Below are 19,762 nucleotides of genomic sequence, written 5' to 3'. Positions count from 1 at the left end.
GAAAGACTAATTATTAATCTTCCAATTTACTTCATTACTGTAAACATACTTGGGGGAATTATTTGTTGGTTTATAGAAAAGGAATGATTACGATTGATTCGCAAGAAATATCACAGAAATGTTTTAGTAGCTGTTATTAGGCAAATTAGACTGGGTTCTTCATTAGACGACTATTACGTAAATTACTTCAAATGGGGGTATTACACCAGCTAAATAAGTGACCAGATCATCTGAGGGAGCCGGCCGAGGTGGCCGAGCGGTTCTAGGCGCTACAGTCTTGAACCGCGCGACCGCTACGGTCGCAGGTTCGAATCCTGCCTCGGGTATGGATGTGTGTGATGTCCTTAGGTTAGTTAGGTTTAAGTAGTTGTAAGTTCTAGGGGACTGATGACCTCAGATGTTAAGTCTCAGTGCTCGGAGCCATCTGAGTGAAAGTGTAGGCTATGCTTCTCTTTGTAGCAGTTTTGGATAAATGGTCTTTTGAGACTTTCCAGATAAGTAACATGGTTTATTGGGAGGGACAGTCTTTCAGCGAACTAATCCGGTATATGGAAACTGTAATAATGTGCCATATGGGGTGAACTCAACTGAGCAACGAACATGTGAAGCGACTCAGAAATAGCTTTCTTGTTTCATACTAGCTGTATACGGCACGCCATTTTAACGACGCATTGCCCTTTATGGCCCCCGGTTGACTAGCATTCGAGAATGGGGACTGACGGCCCGACACGAAGGTGTGGCTAGAGTGATGATCGTGCATAAAGGCGTGCATCGTGCTAGAGCGTTTTATAAATAGTACTGATTTTAATTGTTTTATTTCAGTCTTGCGTGCTTACTGTTCGAAGTGGTCGTGAGTCTTACACATTCCTTAAAGAAAATTCGTGATAATGTCTTGGCATCCCTAAAACAGTATTTGAATACTCATTGCTAACAGCGAAGCAGCATATTAAGTGCTGTCAACGGACTTTCGACTGTGAGATCTCTTCAGTGCAAGAGACAGGTATGGCAGACGCATAATGGAAAAAAAATTCGCAATATGTGCCTTATTTGTATGTGTACACCTGCAACGCCCCAATTTAAAATTTGTCTGTTGCACACGCCTCACATTACACTATCAGTGTCGAGCGGAGATGTCTCTTCTCTCATTTCTAGATAGATCACTAACCTACTTTCGTAACTGGGACCACTCAAGCACGTTGGTGCAGGTATACTTGGCTCCAGTTTCAGCGCAATTGCACTGATCAAAAGTATGCGAAAAATCGTATGTAATGCGGAAGTGACCACTAGATATAACGAGGCCGGCCAACCAGTACAAAAGGTGACGGGGAGTGTTTTACTGTCAGTAGAAGCAATAAAAGCAAAACGGGTACACCAGGATGGGTCAGTGACTTCAAACGCGGATTAGTCATTGGCTGTCACTTCAGTAACAAATTCATCTCGGACGTTTGAACCCTTATAAAGCTGCCAAAATCGACTGTTTATGATTTGTCTGAAGCGGAAATGCGAAGGAAGAAACGCATCTAAACAAAGACCAGGCGTACCATGTACTTACGGAGAGGGGCGTCGAGCATTGCTGAGGGTAGCTGTAAAATATAGCGTGAAATCAGCGGAAGGAAGCACTCTTGAGTTCCAAAATGCTCAGGTAGTACATTTAGAACAATGACTGTGCGTATAGAGTTAAAAAGAATGGGATTTAATGGTCGAGCAACTCCTCATAGACCAGACATTTCTGTAGTCAATGCTAAGCAGCGCTTGAGCTGACCCCATCATTTTAGTTACTCCTTCACTATGTTTTGATGAAGGATCAGCGATTCTTAATTCTAGTCTTTTGCATTTTAGACTGGACAGTCGTCAATGTTGGTTTTTATAAACTGAAGGCTGGAAACTATGCCTAGCCACGCGAACTGTTAAGAACGTCTTAATTTATAAGATCTCTGCGAAAACATTCTGTTGGCACCCACCTACATAGGGAGAAATGACCATGACGATAAAAGAAATCAGGGCTCGCGCAGAAAAATTTAAGTGCTCGTTTTTCCCGCATGCCGTTCGACAGTGGAATGGTAGAGAGACAGCTTGAAGGTGGTTCACTGAACTCTCTTCCAGGCACTTTATTGTGAATAGCAGAGTAATCACGTAGATGTAGATACATAGAAGATGCAATTTGGAAGTTGCAAAACCGGTTGTGTGCGTAATCGACTTAAATACAGCTGCAGTAATCACTGGTCTTTTCATTCACCTTTTATACACTGTATGAATAGGCCAATCAACTACGTACAACAGAACCCGTATGGGACGGTCATTTGACGATCCACCATTGGCTTAAGTAACGAAAATGAACTAGTGTGTATGTGTCAGGCGGCTGCATGGAAACAGCGCAGTGAGCTGGAGCACATGGAGACGTGATAGAATGGCAGAAAGAAGCTATCGTGGCTGGACGCGCCCACGACCAAATCCTGAATCAATTTAACCGATTTTACTGTGTATTAACACGTAATGTCCAACGTCTCTACAAGGAATGGTGAATGACCCACAATCATGTAGCATGGCGTAAGGAAAGTGGTCAGATACTAAATGGCAGGAACCAGTGACCAGCTTCGGGCCTTGCTAATGAGTGTCTGTTTCAAACTACGGTAATTAGTTTGGGGATTAAGAGGCCGGTTCAGCTGTATTTAATGGTTAACGCGAGGGAGCGCTGTAACAAATAGGTCGGAAAAGTCCGCGCGCAGAATCGCGGTTTGCGTGGAAGGGCCGCTGGTCCTCGAGTCCTGTTTGAGCTAGGATGGTTCAAATGGCTCTGAGCACTATGGGACTTAACATCTGAGGTCATCAGTCCCCTAGAACTGAGAACTACTTAAACCTAACCAACCTAAGGACATCACACACATCCATGCCCGAGGCAGGATTCGAACCTGCGACCGTAGAGGTCGCGCGGTTCCAGACTGTAGCGCCTAGAACCGCTCGGCCACTCTCGCCGGCTTTCTTCAGGTGCCATCTGGATAACAATGAGTCCAGAAAGAGTGACATATACTAAAAATGCCCACTAACATGAAAAAAGTTTGAAGAACTTTTAAAAATATGTAAAACTGAGAAAATTATACTCACGTAACTACGTGATAAGAGCTAAGTAGCCCAGAACATAGAACCCAGCATTCGTTGTTATACCGACATTTATTATAATACTGTGGTCTATCACTGAATCAAAAATCAGCCGGGCGTAGAGATCAAAGTCCAAAATGGCTGGTGCCTAAACAGATTACATCAAGGAAATCCACTGGTAACACAGATACTTAAAGAACCATATGAAGACCTTTTAAGTAGCTAGTTTAAAGAACAGGGGATCTTCCAGCAAAGTAACGCAACTGGCCTAAAGCACTAGACAGTGTCCATCAAGAAAATAGCTTGGTAGCACAAAAGGAGAGATAAATAAAACAAATACACGCCTCAGCGCCAGTCTACGTCCATACAAGGAATGCGACCATGTACTGGGAAATACACCGCGAAAGTAAACAGCCAGCCAGTCGGCTAACGCATGCGCTGGTGATGAGAGAGCACAAACGAAGAATCGGTGATCTCTTAGGGAAGGCATGAATAACCAAAAAGAACCAGGAATGTTGAATGTTCGAATACAATAATTTAAAACTTGAATGGAGATGTAAGAGAGACAATTAATCTGAATTACAATGTACCACTAATAATAACCATTCAGTTCTGTTAGCCTAGGGGGCCCTACACACGCACCAACGAACCGACCAACAAATTAGGCGTCAGTAGGAGGTTTGAAAGACCGACCGACGAACTTACCTTGTCGGGATGTCGAGCGAGTATGACCACCCGACAGCCGATTCTCCCCCACCTCCTTCACTTCAACCAATAAATTGTGCCGTGTGTAGCAATATCGTGCCAACCGACCGAAAAAAGTTCGTCTTCTGTCACTGCTCGTGGGATTAAATGCTGTTCTAATATACATGATAGGATGCAAGCCGGACGAAACTTTAAGGACCGGTTTCGGGAGAAATTTAAAGACTGCAGATGTTTGTGGGACAAGTCATGCGAGACATATAGCAATACAGATGCGAGGAATGAATCACCTTTCTCAAAAAATTGGTTCAAATGGCTCTAAGCACTACGGGACTTAACATCTGAGGTTACCAGTCCCCTAGACCTAGAACTACTTAAATCTAGCTAACCTAAGGATATCACACACATCCATGACCGAGGCAGGATTCGAAACTGCGACCGTAGCAGCCGTGTGGTTACGGACTGAAGCGCCTAGAACCGCTCGGCCACAGCGGCCGGCGAATCACCTTTTTCATTTTTTAACGAGTCCATAATGGTTTCGTGTGACACAGAGAGAATAAAAGTCCGCCGCCATTCTGTACACCCATTTTTAGGTTTTATTTCCGATGCTTATCGGAAAGTAAAGAAACAAACGAAATATCGACATTCAACGGACGTTAATTAATAAAATATACATGCTTAATTATATGAGTGTTAAAAACCATCCTATATCCAAAGTACCAGAGCTTCAAATGCTAGTAGAAAACACTGGTGCCTTAATTTTTCCGAAGGACCTAACGGTGTTCAGGACGGATGAGCTACATACAGTTGGCGGTGGCGTGTTTGTTGCTGTTAGAAGTACTTAATCTCGTAGCGAAATTTAAACAGATAGTTCCTGTGAGTTAATACTGGTAGAGGTTATCCTTGGCAATCAGAATAAAAAATAATTGGATCCTGTTACCGACCTCCTAACTCAGATACTACAATTGCTGAAAGGTTCATAGAAAACTTGAGTCTAATTTCAGACACGTAGCCGACTCATACAGCTTTAGTTGGCGGTGATTTCAAATACTCTCGACATGCTTGGCGAACATACATGAAGTCCGCATTAAATTATTTCGAGTAATTAATTCATCAGCGTACCCGAATAGTAAACGGTTGTGGAAACACACTTCTTAGCTACAACTAATACTGAGTTAATAACGAGCACGAAAGGGATACAGGGATTACTGAACACAAGGTTGTCGTAACGAGACTGAAGGCCGTAACTTCCAAATCCACCAAAAATAAACGAAAATTATATGTGTTCGAAAACAGATAAAAACTGGCTTGGCGCCTTCCTGAAAGACTATATTCACTCCTTCCGAATTAACAATGTAAGTGTAAACCAGGTGGGGCTTGAATTCAGAGGAATTGAGAGACTTATACCAAATAAATTAACAAAAGACGGAGCTGATCCCCTTTGGTACGCAAAACAGGCCATAACATTGTTGCAGAAACAATGAAAAAAGCTTGCCAAATTTAAATGAACACAAAATCACTAAGGTGGTAATTTTTTACAGAATAGTAGATATTAGAGGCGGACTTCAATGCGAAATGCTAATAATAGTTTCCACAACGAAACTTTGTCTCGAAACGTGGCAGAAAATCGTGCGTAAAGAATGCTAGCTGCAAGGCACGGTCACTGCCTTCTCTGGGCGATAGCAATGGAAATACTATCGATGACAGTGCTGCAAAAGCAGAGGTACTGAAGACAGCCTTCCGAAAGTCCTTCACCGAAGACGATGAAGTGAATATTTCTTTCGAGTCAAGAACAGCTGCCACTATGGGAAACCTAGAAGTAGATATCTGGTCCAGATTGTGTACCAAACAGGTTCCTTTCAAAGTATGCTGATGCAATAGCTCCAAACTTAACCGCTAGCTCGACGAAAGATCCGCACTCAAAGACTTGAAAAGTGTATAGATCACACCAGTATTCAAGGAAGATAATAGGAGTAATCCACTAAATTACAGGTCCATATCATTAACGTAGATATCTAGCAGAAGTTTGAAACATGTTTTGTGTTCGAACATAATGAATTACCTCGAAGAGAACGATCTATTGAAAGATAGTCAAGACGGGTATAGAAAACATCGTTCTTGTTAAACACTACTAGTTCTTTACTCACACGAAGTATCGTGTACTATTCACAAGGGATTTCAAATTGATCCCGCATTTCTAGATTTCCAGAAGGCTTTTGACAGTGTACCTCAAAAGCGGCTTCTAATCAAATCATCATCTGAGTTACGCGACTGAATTCGTCGTTTCCTGTCATAGAAGTCACAGTTCGTAGTAACTGACGGAAAGTCATCGAATAAAACAGAAGTGACTTCTGGCATTACCGAAGATAGTGTTATAGGGCCTCTGCTGTTCCTTATCTATCTAAACGATATGGGAGACAATCTGAGCAGCTCTCTCAAGTTGTTTGCAGATGGTTCTGTCGTTTACCGTCTAGCAAAGTCATCAGAAGGTCAAAACCAATTGCAAAACGATTTAGATGAGGTATATATATGGTGGGAAAATTGGCTATTTTCCCAAAAATTATGAAAAGTGTGAGGTCATACACACGAGTGCTAAAAGGAACCCATTAAACTTTAGTTACATGACAAATCAATCACATCTAAAGGCCGTAAATTCAACTAAACACCAAGGAATTACAACTACGAATAACTTAAACTGGAAGGAACACATAGAAAATTTTGTGGGGAAAGCTAACCAAAGATTGCGTTTCATTGGCAGAATACTTAGGTAATGCAATAGAGCTATTAATGACACCGCTTACACTACGCCTGTCCGTCCACTTTTGGAATATTGCTGCGCGGTGTGAGATCCTTACCAGCTGGGATGAACGTAGTACACCCAGGAAGTTCGAAAAAGGGCAGCACGTTTTGCATTATTGAGAAATGGAGGAGAGAGTGTCACGGACAAGATACAAGATTTGGGGGTGAAAATCATTAAAACAAAGGCGTCATTCGATGCGGCAGAATCCTATCACGAAGTTTCAATCACCAACTTCCTCCTCTGAATGCGAAAATATTTTGTTGACTCCGACCTACATAGGGAGAAACGATCATCATAATAAGATAACGGAAATCAGAGCTCACATGGATGGGTGTTAAGTGTTCCTTTATTTGCCGGCCGGTGGTGGCCGAGCGGTTGTAGGCGCTTCAGTCTGGAACCGCGCGACCGCTACGGTCGCAGGCTCGAATCCTGCCTCGGGCATGGATGTGTGTGATGTCCTTTGGTTAGTTAGGTTTAAGTAGTTCTAAGATCTAGGGGACTGATGACCTCCGATGTTAAGTCCCGTAGTGCTCAGAACCATTTGAGCCATTTTGTTCGTTTTTTCCGCGCGCTGTTCAAGAGTGGAATGATAGAGAATCAGGTTCCATGAATCGTCTGCCAGGCACTTAAGTTTGATTTGCAGAGTAGCTACGTAGATGAAGGTGTACATTTAGAAACCCTCTGTTATGAAGAGCGAAGCCTGAGATGTTTTTTTACACTTCTAACACTCGCTAAATGCTTCGTTTCCTATACATCTGTTGTATTTATTAGATATGTGTGCCATCACTATGTCTAGTCTTTTTTCTTCGAATCTGAGATGAGGTTCTTAAAATTACAGGTCATCGTTTATGCTACATACATAAATAAATTAATAACGTTTACATGAATATCTTTTTGTTTTATTATTTTGCTTTACCATGCTGTATTTCCTCGGCCAACTATATATTTCGCGATCCATAGTGTCAAAAGTGTGTCGAAGATATAAAATTTCAGGCATTACCTCTCACCAAGGGCAACGCAGTGGCCGACGGTCTTGCCTTAACGACCGAGAGCAGCGGCGTTTGCGTAGAGTTGTCAATGCTAACAGACAAGCAGCACTGCATGAAATAACCTCAAAAATCTATATGGGATATACGACGAATGTAACCGGTAGGACAGTGTGGCGAAATTTGACGTTATTGGGATATGGCAGCAGACGACCGACGCGAATGCCTTTGCTAACAGACGACGTCGCCTTCTCTTGGGCTCTTGACCATATCGATTGGATCCTAGGAGACTGGAAAAGCCTGGGCTGGTCAGATGAGTGCCGACTTCAGTTGGTAAGAGCTGATGGTGGAGTTCGAGTGTCGCTCAGACTTCACGAAGCCATGGATCCAAGTTCTGACCAAGGCTTTGTGCAAGCTGGTGGTAGTCCATACTGGCGTGGACTGTGTTTACATGGAATGGACTGGGTTCTCGGTACTTTCGGATACTTGGAAATCATTCGCAGGTTTGGTCACCCAGATCGCCCGCTATGAATCCTACCAGGCGCTTATGGGACATATTCGAGAAGTCAATTCGTGCTTAAAATCCTGCACTGGCAACACTTTCGAAATTATAGGCGGCTGTAGAGGCAGCATGGCTCAATATTTCTGCAGTAGCCTTCCAACGACTTTTTGAGTCCATGATTCGTCGAGTTGCTGCACTACGCCGGGTAAAAGGATTTCGGACTCGAAGAACGAAGGAAGATTAAGTTTAACGTCATGTCGCTATGGAGTCCGGGCTGTGCCAAGAATGGGGAAGGAAACTAGCCATGCTCTTTTAAAGGAATCATCCTGTTATTTGCCTGGAGTGATTTACGGAAATAACAGGATACCTCAATCTGGATGGCCGAACGCGAGTTTGAACAGTTGTCCTGCCGTATGCGAGTCCAGTGCGATAACATTCGCACCACCTCGCTCAGTAGGTCCGACATGATATTAAGAGGTATTCCCTGGCTTTGTCGCCGCAGTGTATGTTAGTATGTGTTGTGACCGTAACATATACACTGATTTGTCGCTGTATGTTTCATCTTCCATGTTTTTTATTATGTTTTGCGGGAGTGCTTTAATATGTTGTGTGAATATGTCTTCTAAAAGGAACAGCTTTTTCTTATCGTTGGCAGACAAAATAAAAGTCCTTGAATAATGAGAAAAAGGCATGAGTGGTAAGATATTAGACGAGATGTTCTCTTGGGGACATGAGCAATTTCAAGCATAAGAAAACAATCCCAGAGTTTTCAATTTTGTGTCTGTCCTTGAGACTGAAGTTGCGAGTTCGCCGAGAAAAGCAATGAAAACAGCAGGAAACAAAGAGCTTGAAGAGGCCGTATTCAAGTGATTTTTGCAGCAGCGAGATTTTAGTCAAGAAAATCTTCAGTCTATCTTCGTTTAAAGCCATCAATGGCCTGTTATGGAATGTCGAGGCAAGGCACAGCATTGAGTTAAATTGAAGCGGCGAAAAACTATCAGTACACCCAAAAACAGTAGAAAAGTTTATTGAAAAATTCAAAATCGAAGCAGAATCTTATTATCCTGAATTTTTATACAACGCAGAGCTGACAGGCCTTATTCGGAAAGCTTTACCTGAAGCAGCTTTAGCTTGTAAAAGGGAAACTAGTGCTACTGGCTATAATGTTAGTAAAGACCGTGTTACTGTGCTGAAACGTGTTAAATCTACTGCAAAACACAAAATACCCTTCTGTTGATAGGAAAACGAAAACTGTTGGAAAACCTCCAGTCTTTTACAAGGATCAACCAAAGGTCTGGATGACTGCTACTTTGTTTTGCGAACGGTGCGATTCAACTTTGTACCTGAAGTAAAAAAAATACCAATAGGTCATAGAGAAGGAAGAGAGTAAGGTGATGTTAATCCTGGACAGTGCACCCACCACCCACCCGCCCCACAGAAGGCCTCCCTGACAGAGAAGATGGACGTTTCAAGACACTCTTTCTGCCGCCAAATGTAGCGAGTTTGCTGCATCCAGTGGAACAATCGGTTATCGAGACTACGAAGCGACATTTCAGAAGATAACTATTCAAGAATATTTTGATAGAAGATGGATATCAAGAAGGCATTGTGGATCATTACCAAACACCGAATTTAAAAGACTACACTTACATGGTGGCGGACTCTAAGTTGAAGGGTATTTCTACCAATGATGAGGTACAGAAAGACGAAGACGAAAAGAAGAAGCATGAAAGGGAAGAAAGAAAAATGGCAGAAAACTAAACATCACCTGAGGATGTAGGAATCCTTTTGAAAATTCCTGGACATTTCGATTGCAGTGCAAAAAATACAGGAGAGTAGCTTGCTTGTGATTCTATGGACCCTGAATTCCAAATTCTCAATGACGATGAAAAAATCCTTCATAGAGAGAGAGAGAGAGAGAGAGAGAGAGAGAGAGAGAGAGAGAGAGAGAAGAAACTAATGACCAGGAGGATGACATTATCAGTGATCCAGATACGGGACCGTCAGTTGGTGAGGCGTTTGCGTGTCTCGACACTGTGCCAGCACGGATGGAGCGGTGGCCTGTGACCTTATGCAGCTGCTCACCGTCAAGTGGATGTGAGACTTGGCTGCACGAAAACCATTAAAGACAGCAAAACAACTGACTCTGACTGTTATGTTCAAGAAGTAACACAGTATGTAAGCACAGTACTTGCAAAATCTAAACAACATTGTTATGTAGTTATAAAATTCATATTGCTGTAGTATGTATACAAAAATTTGGATTTATTTAAAGGAATGACCTGTTTTTATTATTTGTTCAATTATCCTGATATTTGGTTACTACAAGTCGTCATGGCAGTTAGAGTTCTACAGATAATGTTTTGGCTTTTCAGTTTATTTGCAACAGGGGATGAAACGCAGGAATCAACATCTACATAAATTAGTAATTCTGCCGGATATAATCATTAATGACTGGTCAGAGAGTATTAGCATCATGTCTATAAACTTTATCCTGATTAAGGACAAAAAGCGAACAGCGCGCGTGACTACACAACAGGAAATATGTGTGAGAGGACATATAAAAGCATTGAATATGAAATTGGAATTTTATAATTTCAATACGCGACCCAACAATTCACTCTGTAAAATTACTGCTACAAAAGTTATAGATCCCATTTTATTCTAGTATGTACACAGATCTGAAGAACTGAACGTAAAGGTAGTTCCGATGTTTTGTACGCACTAGAACTTTGCCAGAAATTTTTCTGCTACAGCTTATATTCTCCAGATAAACAGCCCTACTTTAGCGGCTAAAATTTAGACGTCTGATGAAGAGCACAAACGAATGCGTTTACAATGTGAGTACGAAAAAAATCGTAAAACCTTGAAAATACCATGTTTACGTGCCAGGTAACTGCAGAAGACGTAAATCGATCTTCGGAATCCTATTTTCGTTGTCCTATTCACAGATAAGGCCAGATTTAATTTTATTAGCCGGATCAAATATCATTATTACGAGCGCTTGTTGGTTTACACGAATTGTGTCTGTTTATTAGCCGTTCTGAGTACATCAGCACGATGAGCTTTGCAGTGAAATCTTCAGAAGTTGGAGAGAAAAATAATTCCAGAAATGATGTATGAAATCTTATCCTCGACAGTCAACACGTGCGGAACTGTTTTATTACATCCACATAGATCACGTACTTTTTGGAGGAAGTGTGAAGAGGTAACTTTTCGAACATTATTATACTCCAATGTTTTGGAGACTTGGGACGTCTGGACAACTTCTTAACCTGTATAGGTGTAAAATTGTGTATAGAAATAGCGAATGTTTTGTCGCAAGCCACAAAATTTCTTTACTACTAAAAGCAAGAATGAATATGTTGTTGTTGTAGCCCTCAGTCCAGAGGCTGCTTTGATGCAGCTCCCCACCCCGCTCTATCCTGTGCAAAACTCATCTCCATACTACTGTAACCTACATCCTTCTGAATCTGCTTAGCGTATTCGTATGTTTGTCTCCCTCTACGATTTTTACCCTCCACGCTACCCTCCAGTACTAAATTGGTGATCCTTTGATACCTCAGAACATGTCCTACTAACCGGTCCCTTCTTCTAGTCAAATTGTGCCACAAACTCCTCTTCTCCCCAGTTCAGTACCTCCTCTTTAGATACGTGATCTACCCATCTAATCTTCAGCATTCTTCGGATGGTCATCCATCCAAGTGGATGGCCTGACAGCGCTTCACGTCGGTGATCTAACGGGAACCGGTGTTACCGCTGCCGCAAGGCAGTTGGCTGTTATATAAATTACTCGGTCTTATTGTACACTATAATTAAGAGTTGGCTTGAGGGTCCTGCCCTTAATAATCCAAACGTTCTCAATTGGGTACAGCTGCGTTGATCTCGCTGGCCAAAGTAGGGTACGGCATGCTCGAAGACAAGCAGCAGAAACTCGATCAATCACTTCCAAGCTAAATATCTGCCCACATAAGAGCCAGAGATGGACTAGTGCTATATTGACTTAACCTGCGAAGCTCTTTCTCTTGAATAAATCTTCCAGTTTTTCTGAAACTATAATATTTGTTTGTCTGTACATGTATAACACATCCACCAATTACCGTCCAATTTGGATAATTTCCTCTTGTTGTGTTTTTTTGTCTTATAATGTGTCTATGTTCTTGTCTTTCAATTGAACCAAACATCTAACACGCAGTAACGTAAAACACGCTCTTCTGGGTGAGCACATCCTTCTTCCAACACCTTCAATTACGCGGAGGAATTGTTCTTTCGAACGAAGTTTTTCTTCTGGTCTCCACAGTACCTCTTTATTCTCTCACTCAGCTGTTGTTTTCGTTCCTGGGTGGAAATTACTAAGCGTTTCCTCTCTTTCAAGCTTTATTCTGGTTCTGAATTTTTCTCTGTTCTGAATTTCTTCTCCAATTTTGTTCATCTCTTGTCTTTTTCAATCTATTGGAGACAGTTATTTTTGCTCCTTTTTGTTACTGAACTACTGGAAGAATATTCTAGTTAATCTATTGTCATTCATTCGTTTCACATGTGCAAAAAAACTGATCCACATTCTCCAGAGTGTAGAGTTCTTTGTTGCTCTTTAATTTGTAGTTGCCTATTTCGGTTTCATCTATAGTAGAGCCAAGAATTTTTCGAAGGATTCTCCTATCTTATTTGTCCATTTTTTTCTGTTGCTGTTACTTTAAACGTTGGATTCCACTCTGCTGCGTAGAGAGATTGTAGATTAATAACTGTTGCACTGTCTCTCATGTTCACGTAAATGGAAACTGATTCTTTTATTATAGGTGTCCTTGGAGAGTTGCTATGCCGTTTTGCCGGCCGGAGTGGCCGAGCGGTTAAAGGCGCTACAGTCTGGAACCGCACGACCGCTACGGTCGCAGGTTCGAATCCTGCCTCGGGCATGGATGTATGTGATGTCCTTAGGTTAGTTAGGTTTAAGTAGTTCTAAGTTCTAGGGGACTTATGACCACAGCAGTTGAGTCCCATAGTGCTCAGAGCCATTTGAACCATTTTTTGCTATGCCGTTTTGATCTTCTGGGATGTGACGTTGTTTGCTACTTTCGTCAGTCCACTGATTTGAATTATTTCTCTGAGGTATTTCAGTTTTTCCAAAACCTGTTTTCAGCAATTTGCGGCCACTTACGATATTTGTCATTTATTCAGTTTTGGTTGTTGAGATTTGTACTCCGGCTTTCTCTGATGTACTTACAAGGAGGTTTCTTTGGGTGATAGCTAATTCTATATCTTTGGCAAAAACTGCAGTGTCAACCACGGAGGTCAGACAGTTGATTTTGATTCCTTCGTATTTCGTGCCTAGACTGATTTGTTGATTTATTAATTTAATGATTTATTTCAAATGTAATCAGGTGCTGCTATATAAATACAAAATTATAACAGTTCCCGACTAACAATTTTCGTATACGTGGTACAGAGTCTTCAGTACAAAACAACAGTTTGTAACGTGCGTGAGGAAACAGTCTAATAGAAAAGGAAGAAGAAAAATTGGTGTTAATTAGAACGCAGTGGTGTTATAGATTGGTTTTATTAATATTTGAGATCACTTTACAATTGTCGCTTCCAAGAGAAGTACTGTATAACGTTAAAAATAGCTGAGGGGAAAGTTAAGATTTCATCATGGCTATGTATGTTGTTGATGATAACAGTTCCAATGAGTTTCTGTGCATTGAAGAATGTGATTTCATGTTGTAATGTATATGTGTCCCTAACAGAATGAATTAGATTCGTTCGTTCTGTCAGGGTTCTTTAATTAGTTCTTCCATGCTCTTTCATACAGTGCAGCATGGGGAGAGGCAGAAGGTAACTACAAACTAATTAATGAATCACTCATGTACTAAGATTAGATTCCACACACAGCATTTTAATATCGAAAAGACGACAAGAACAACAATGTGTGCACCCATAAAATAACCGGCGCAGATACACTAGAGTGTATGAATAAAACAACAGAGGCTACAAATAATAACCGAATTCTTTGCAAGTCACAGTTATTAAATACCACGCGGTATTCGACTGTCCAAGTGCGTAAGTATGATGAGAATGACATGGAGAGGGGACAGCTATTTACGCAGTGGCGGGGGGAGAGGTGGGTGTTGGATGGAGGAGGAGAAAGAAAATGAGCTAAATCCGATTTGTCCATCACAGTTACTACGGAGACTGCTTATAGCGTGACGCATGATGGCCTCTTTCCCCACCAGTGTGTGTCGAGCTGAACGCTGTTCTGGCTTTCATCACCGGACTGGTCATAATTCGATGTAGTTGTACGTCAACTCGGTTTTATTAGCTCAGTCAGTTACCTAGCAACAATATTATTTGAACTAGGTATTCACGATCTCCAAGGTTGACCTGAAAAGCAGTCTACTTCTACATCTACATGGATACTCTGGAAATCACATTTAAGTGCCTGGTAGAGGGTTCATCGAACCACCTTCACAATTCTCTATTATTTCAATCCAAGAATGAACACTTATATCTTTCCATATGAGCTCTGATTTCCTTTATTTTATCGTGGTGATCGTTCCTCCCTATGTAGGTCGGTGTCAACAAAATATTTTCGCATTCGGAAGAGAAAGTTGTTGATTGGAATTTCGTCAGAAGATTCCGTCGCAACGAAAAACGCCTTTCTCTTACTGATGTCCAGCCCAAATCCTGTATTATTTTTGTGACACTCTCTCCCATATTTCGCAATAATACAAAACGTGCTGCCTTTCTTTCCTCTGACAGGAAATCACAAATCCAGTCACATAACTGAGACGATATTCCATAAGCACGCAATTTCATTACGAGCCGCTTGTGTGATACAGTGTCAAAATCCTTCCGGAAATCGAGAAATGCGGAATCGACCTGAAATCCCTTGTCAATAACATTCAATACTTCGTGTGAATAAAGAGCCAGTTGTGTTTCACAGTAACGATGTTTTCTAAACCCATGTTGACTGTGTGTCAATAGATCGTTTTCTTCAATGTAATTCATAATGTTTGAACACAATATATGTTCCAAAATACCGCTGCACACCGGCGTTAACGATATAGGCCTGTAATTTAGTGTAAAGAAGGAAAACGAGGGTTTAACGTCCCATTGGCATCGAGATCATTAGAGACGGAATATAAACTCGGAATGTTTTAAGGTTGGAAAATGAAATCGACCGTGCCCTTTTAAAGGTACCATTCTAGCAGTTGCCTGGAGTGATTTAGGAGAATCACGGATAACCTAAATCTGGGTGGCCGGGAGCGGATTTGAACTTGAGTCCTTCCGAATGCGAGTCCACTATGCTAACTATTGCGCCATCTCGCTCAGCACTGCCGCTGAAGACACGACTGTGGAGGCGCCGTGGTCCCAACTGTGCACTTACTAAGTTTCGGACAGACCATCTGGACCTCCTCAGGTATTACGGCTACGTCCACGTGTCTTCTCTATATCTATATCTTATCTGTATTCTGCAAACCGCCTTTGGTGTATGGCGGAAGGTACTACCACCACATTCCACCTTTCCTTTTACTGTCGTGAATGATTGTTGACAAGCCTACGTGTAAGCTCGAATATCTCTAAAAGTAGCTATCGGTTCTCGGACTGCCCATCCTAAATCCGCGTATGAGGGATCGTCATTTCTTTTCCGGTTGCTTGAGACGCCGGACATTTAGAAAAATGAGTTATTGTGTCCCATATCCTAAGAAATGAGTTTATGTGGTACTCGAATGATGCGAAGAGAAAGGCATTTCTTTCTCTTGAAACTGCATAGTTATTAATATTCTCTCACTTTATATGTGCTGCTGAAACAGATCAGCTATGAGCAACGTGAAGGTAGGATAGAGTAAGTTATCGAGGATTAAGCTGGGTACATTGTAAGGATTCATTGAGAGTTGCAGTGTAACAAATTAAGCACTTCGTCAGCATAATAATACCCAGAGGCGATCTAATTTTGCATAATGCACTGTGACGTGGTGGCCGCAGTTCAAATGTCGAATTGCTGTGTGTGCTGCGGTTGCACATCAGAAAATAACGAGCAAGATGTTAGTGTTGGCAGCAGTAAAACCACTAACAGACAACAAACTGCTCAACAGTGGAAAAGGATCCGGGCCAGATGAGTTACCTGTGAGGTTCTACAGACATAATGCCAAAGAACTTGCCTTCCTTCTAATAGCAGTTTGTCGCAAATCACTGGAACGCCGATGGGCGTCTATCAATGAAAATGAAGCGCAGGCCATTTCTATCTTCAAGAAAGGTCGTCGGACAGAAACGCATAGCCCTATATCGCTGAAGTCACTCTTTTGTAGAATTATTTAAAACGTTGTATGCTCAAGCATTCGGTTCTTTTGCCGGCTGGGGTGGCCGAGCGTTTCTAGGCGCTACAGTCTGGAACCGCGCGATCGCTACGGTCGCAGTTTCGAATCCTGCCTCGGGCATGGATTTGTGTGATGTCCTTAGGTTAGTTAGGTTTAAGTAGTTCTAAGTTCTAGGGGACTGATGACCTCAGATGTTAAGTCCCATAGTGCTCAGAGCCATTTGAACCATTTGAACTATACGGTTCTTTTAGAGAACGAAAATCCCTACATATTATAAAAACGGATAGTTCAAATGGTTCAAATGGCTCTGAGCACTATGGGACTTAACATCTGAGGTCATCAGTCCCCTAGAACTATATATATATATATATATATATATATGAGTAGATGTGGAAAACACACACACACACATATATATATATATATATATATATATATATGTGTGTGTGTGTGTGTGTGTGTGTGTGTGTGTGTGTGTTTTCCACATCTACTCCTTAAACCACTGGAAAGCTTTCAACAATTTGGTACATATATCACTTGCTGTCCGGGAAGAACCGCTGTGGAGGTAAGAAGCATTTACCTATTAAAGGTGTTGGGGTAGGGATGAAAAAGCAGTATAGCCCACGAGCCGTGAATTCCCTTACTTTGGTCATCCAGTATTTGAGAATGAGAGCACTTAGAGACTTGCAACAAACTTTACGTATAATTTTAAACCTTTTCTAAACTTTTTCTTGCCTACACCCTCCCGAGTGTCTCTCACTTAAGTTGGCGTAACTTCGGTGCGATATGGGAACGTGCGTAATCATGAAGCATCCCTTGTCCACAACGGCTGTTTTCGACAGACATGCTGCTCCATACATTTTCTTCATTCTCTGCTGGATATCTACCGATGTCTGCCCTTCGGCAGCCAAAAAAAGAATAACATCACGTTTGTCCTGATTGGATGCGTTTGGCAATAGCGTCGTCATAGTCCACGTTGCCGCATTCACCGCACACAGATCGAAAGACACAAATGGCATACTAATCCCTTGCATACACGTCGGTGCTTATATATCGACATCGGAGTCGCACTGAGTTTCATATATGCTGCAGCAACACCCTCAAACGGTAAATTTTTATCGCTCATTAGAGATGAGTAACATACCACATTGTGAGTGAAACAATTATTTCCGTAACTTAAATGTGGATGGTACACGAAACATTCATTGGTTTTTTTCCTCAAGTAGAAGGACAGCGAGAATTTAATTTATTTCTTGGCATGAAAAGGAATCGCTGCATGAGAACGTAGATGTTGTCATTATAGGAGCCACAGGGTCACAACTCCATCAACGAAAAATCGTAGATATGTACTATTCCTGGGAGTTTTCAGAGATATTTAAGACGATCATTTCTCAGGGTCTACTATTAAGTTGCAGGAAGTATTGCACAGTGTCTCAAACATGTATTTCTGGTGCGTCACCTCATCAAGACCAAACTAGAATTGTACTTACGTTTGGTTACGTAAACATGATGAGAATATTTTGACTACAGCTACAGACAACTACTTCGCTTAGATCGAGATTAGGAAAGACAGACTCAATACTTTCTCATGATCTGTCCACCTACATCCAGTGTTATACATATTGTGGCACATTTCTGTCGTCTCGACAAGTTAATAAACCAGATAAATGACTGTCATTTTTGGAAGGCCCTTCGTAACATTCTTTGGTAAAAGCTTTTTATTGTAATTTTTAACTCTCCAGGAGTGGTGTCATCATATTACTAAGGAGGCGAATATTTGGCATTTGGTGTTGACACAGGAAGCCAACAATAATCCCATTCTTTTCTAAAAACCCCTTTCTCGTGGAGAAGTGGCAATTTAGTTGCGATCAATCATTGTAAACTATGCTAGTACAATAAATTTACAGTTCACGTGGTCGACATGAAGGAAACTGTAGATTTAAACAGTTGATGGCTCAATTTCTACAAGAACGGTTGACTCTCAGCAGAACTTGGTGAAGGGAACTGCAACGTCAATCAAAGATACCATACAGCCAGCAGAATCTCTGAGAAGGGAACTGGAACATCGATCAAAGGTACCATTCACTACAGTTGATTCATCATAATTCAGATATATCTCAAACACTCCAGATGTGGGGGACCACCTTTGACTGCATCGGTGGATTTGTGAAGCACACATTCGACCTATGCTTGCCCCTAACAAAACGTGTGACTGTTCTTGGTGTCTAGAGTACAGCGAAAGTGTTGCGACCAAACGTGATAAAATAGCATACTGAAAGTACGTTATGAAATACATCCTGTGCCAGTATATAAAGTATTGTAACGATATACTACCAGTTCCTGAAGGAGTAGTGTTCTAAATGGTTCAAATGGCTCTAAGCACTATGGGACTTAACATCTGAGGTCATCAGTCCCCTAGACTTAGAACTACTTAAACCTAACTAACCTAAGGACAGCACACACATCCATGCCCGAGGCAGGATTCGAACCTGCGACCGTAGCAGCAGTGCGGTTCCGGACTGAAGCGCCTAGAACCACTCCGCCACAGCGGTCGTCAGGAATAGTGTCATGGACTAAAGCATTACCAGACGCATCGAACATCACAGCTGTAGTAGTATATGCTAGTTGTGTACTCAGCGCAATCTAGACGCATATATCTGTTTTTAAAAAGATAAATCCTTAAATATTGGGTACATACAAGAATATTACTGAAGTAATAGCTAAAATGCCTTTATTTCACAGAACTCTGAAGCTCATAGCTTCCTTCCTACTGAATGTAACTGGGACCAGCAGTTTCATTTAAGAGTACTTTTTTACGTTTTTTCTCAAAACCATCCAGTGTGGATATGAGGTCTTTCAGAAATAACCGAATCAGTTCTACGAGGCACAGATATAACATCATCGGCTTCAAGAGATCTCTAGCACTTCGAAAGAAAGCTTGCATTACTTACGTTCCTTTGAAATTATCAGGTATTTTCAAAAAGAGGGACCTTAAATATGACATCACTTCGTGTAGTAGTATTTAACTTACCTGATTTACGTGGGGAACCAACCGCAAATCATACACCATGAAGCCGTCTACACCATGTTGAATCTCCTGCAGTTTCGCTTGACAAACTTTGTCCACTATGAGCTTCTCTTTGCTGTAAAATACAAAAAGTAAGTCAGCAGACACGGCCTTACCAATGGCGTAATAGAATTTGTGGCACTTTATGGCTGGAGAATTACACAGTATTGGTCACAAGAATTTTCCGGGTGATTGTTTTCAAATAACAGAGTTACAGTAGAGTTGTAAAAATATGATGTTCAATGACACAAGCATAAACTGCGAGTAGTGTGGTTAACTTTTATTGATACTAAATCT

The 19,762-nt window shown here is 41.5% G+C and overlaps 1 protein-coding gene across 1 annotated transcript in view; it reads right to left on the bottom strand.

Moving 5' to 3' along the window:
• Positions 1 to 19,762, bottom strand: part of LOC126412927 (malate synthase-like) — a 209,713-nt gene that overhangs the window by 12,406 nt on the left and 177,545 nt on the right. The window contains exon 7 of the mRNA XM_050082816.1: positions 19,430 to 19,541. Coding sequence (XP_049938773.1) covers positions 19,430 to 19,541 — 112 coding nt within the window. The remainder of the gene's footprint in view (positions 1 to 19,429; positions 19,542 to 19,762) is intronic.

This window comes from Schistocerca serialis, chromosome 7, assembly GCF_023864345.2.
Source record: "Schistocerca serialis cubense isolate TAMUIC-IGC-003099 chromosome 7, iqSchSeri2.2, whole genome shotgun sequence".
Classification (NCBI taxonomy): Eukaryota; Metazoa; Arthropoda; class Insecta; order Orthoptera; family Acrididae; genus Schistocerca; species Schistocerca serialis.
Note: the sequence above shows the minus strand (reverse complement) of the source record. Positions and strands in the feature narration are given on the sequence as shown.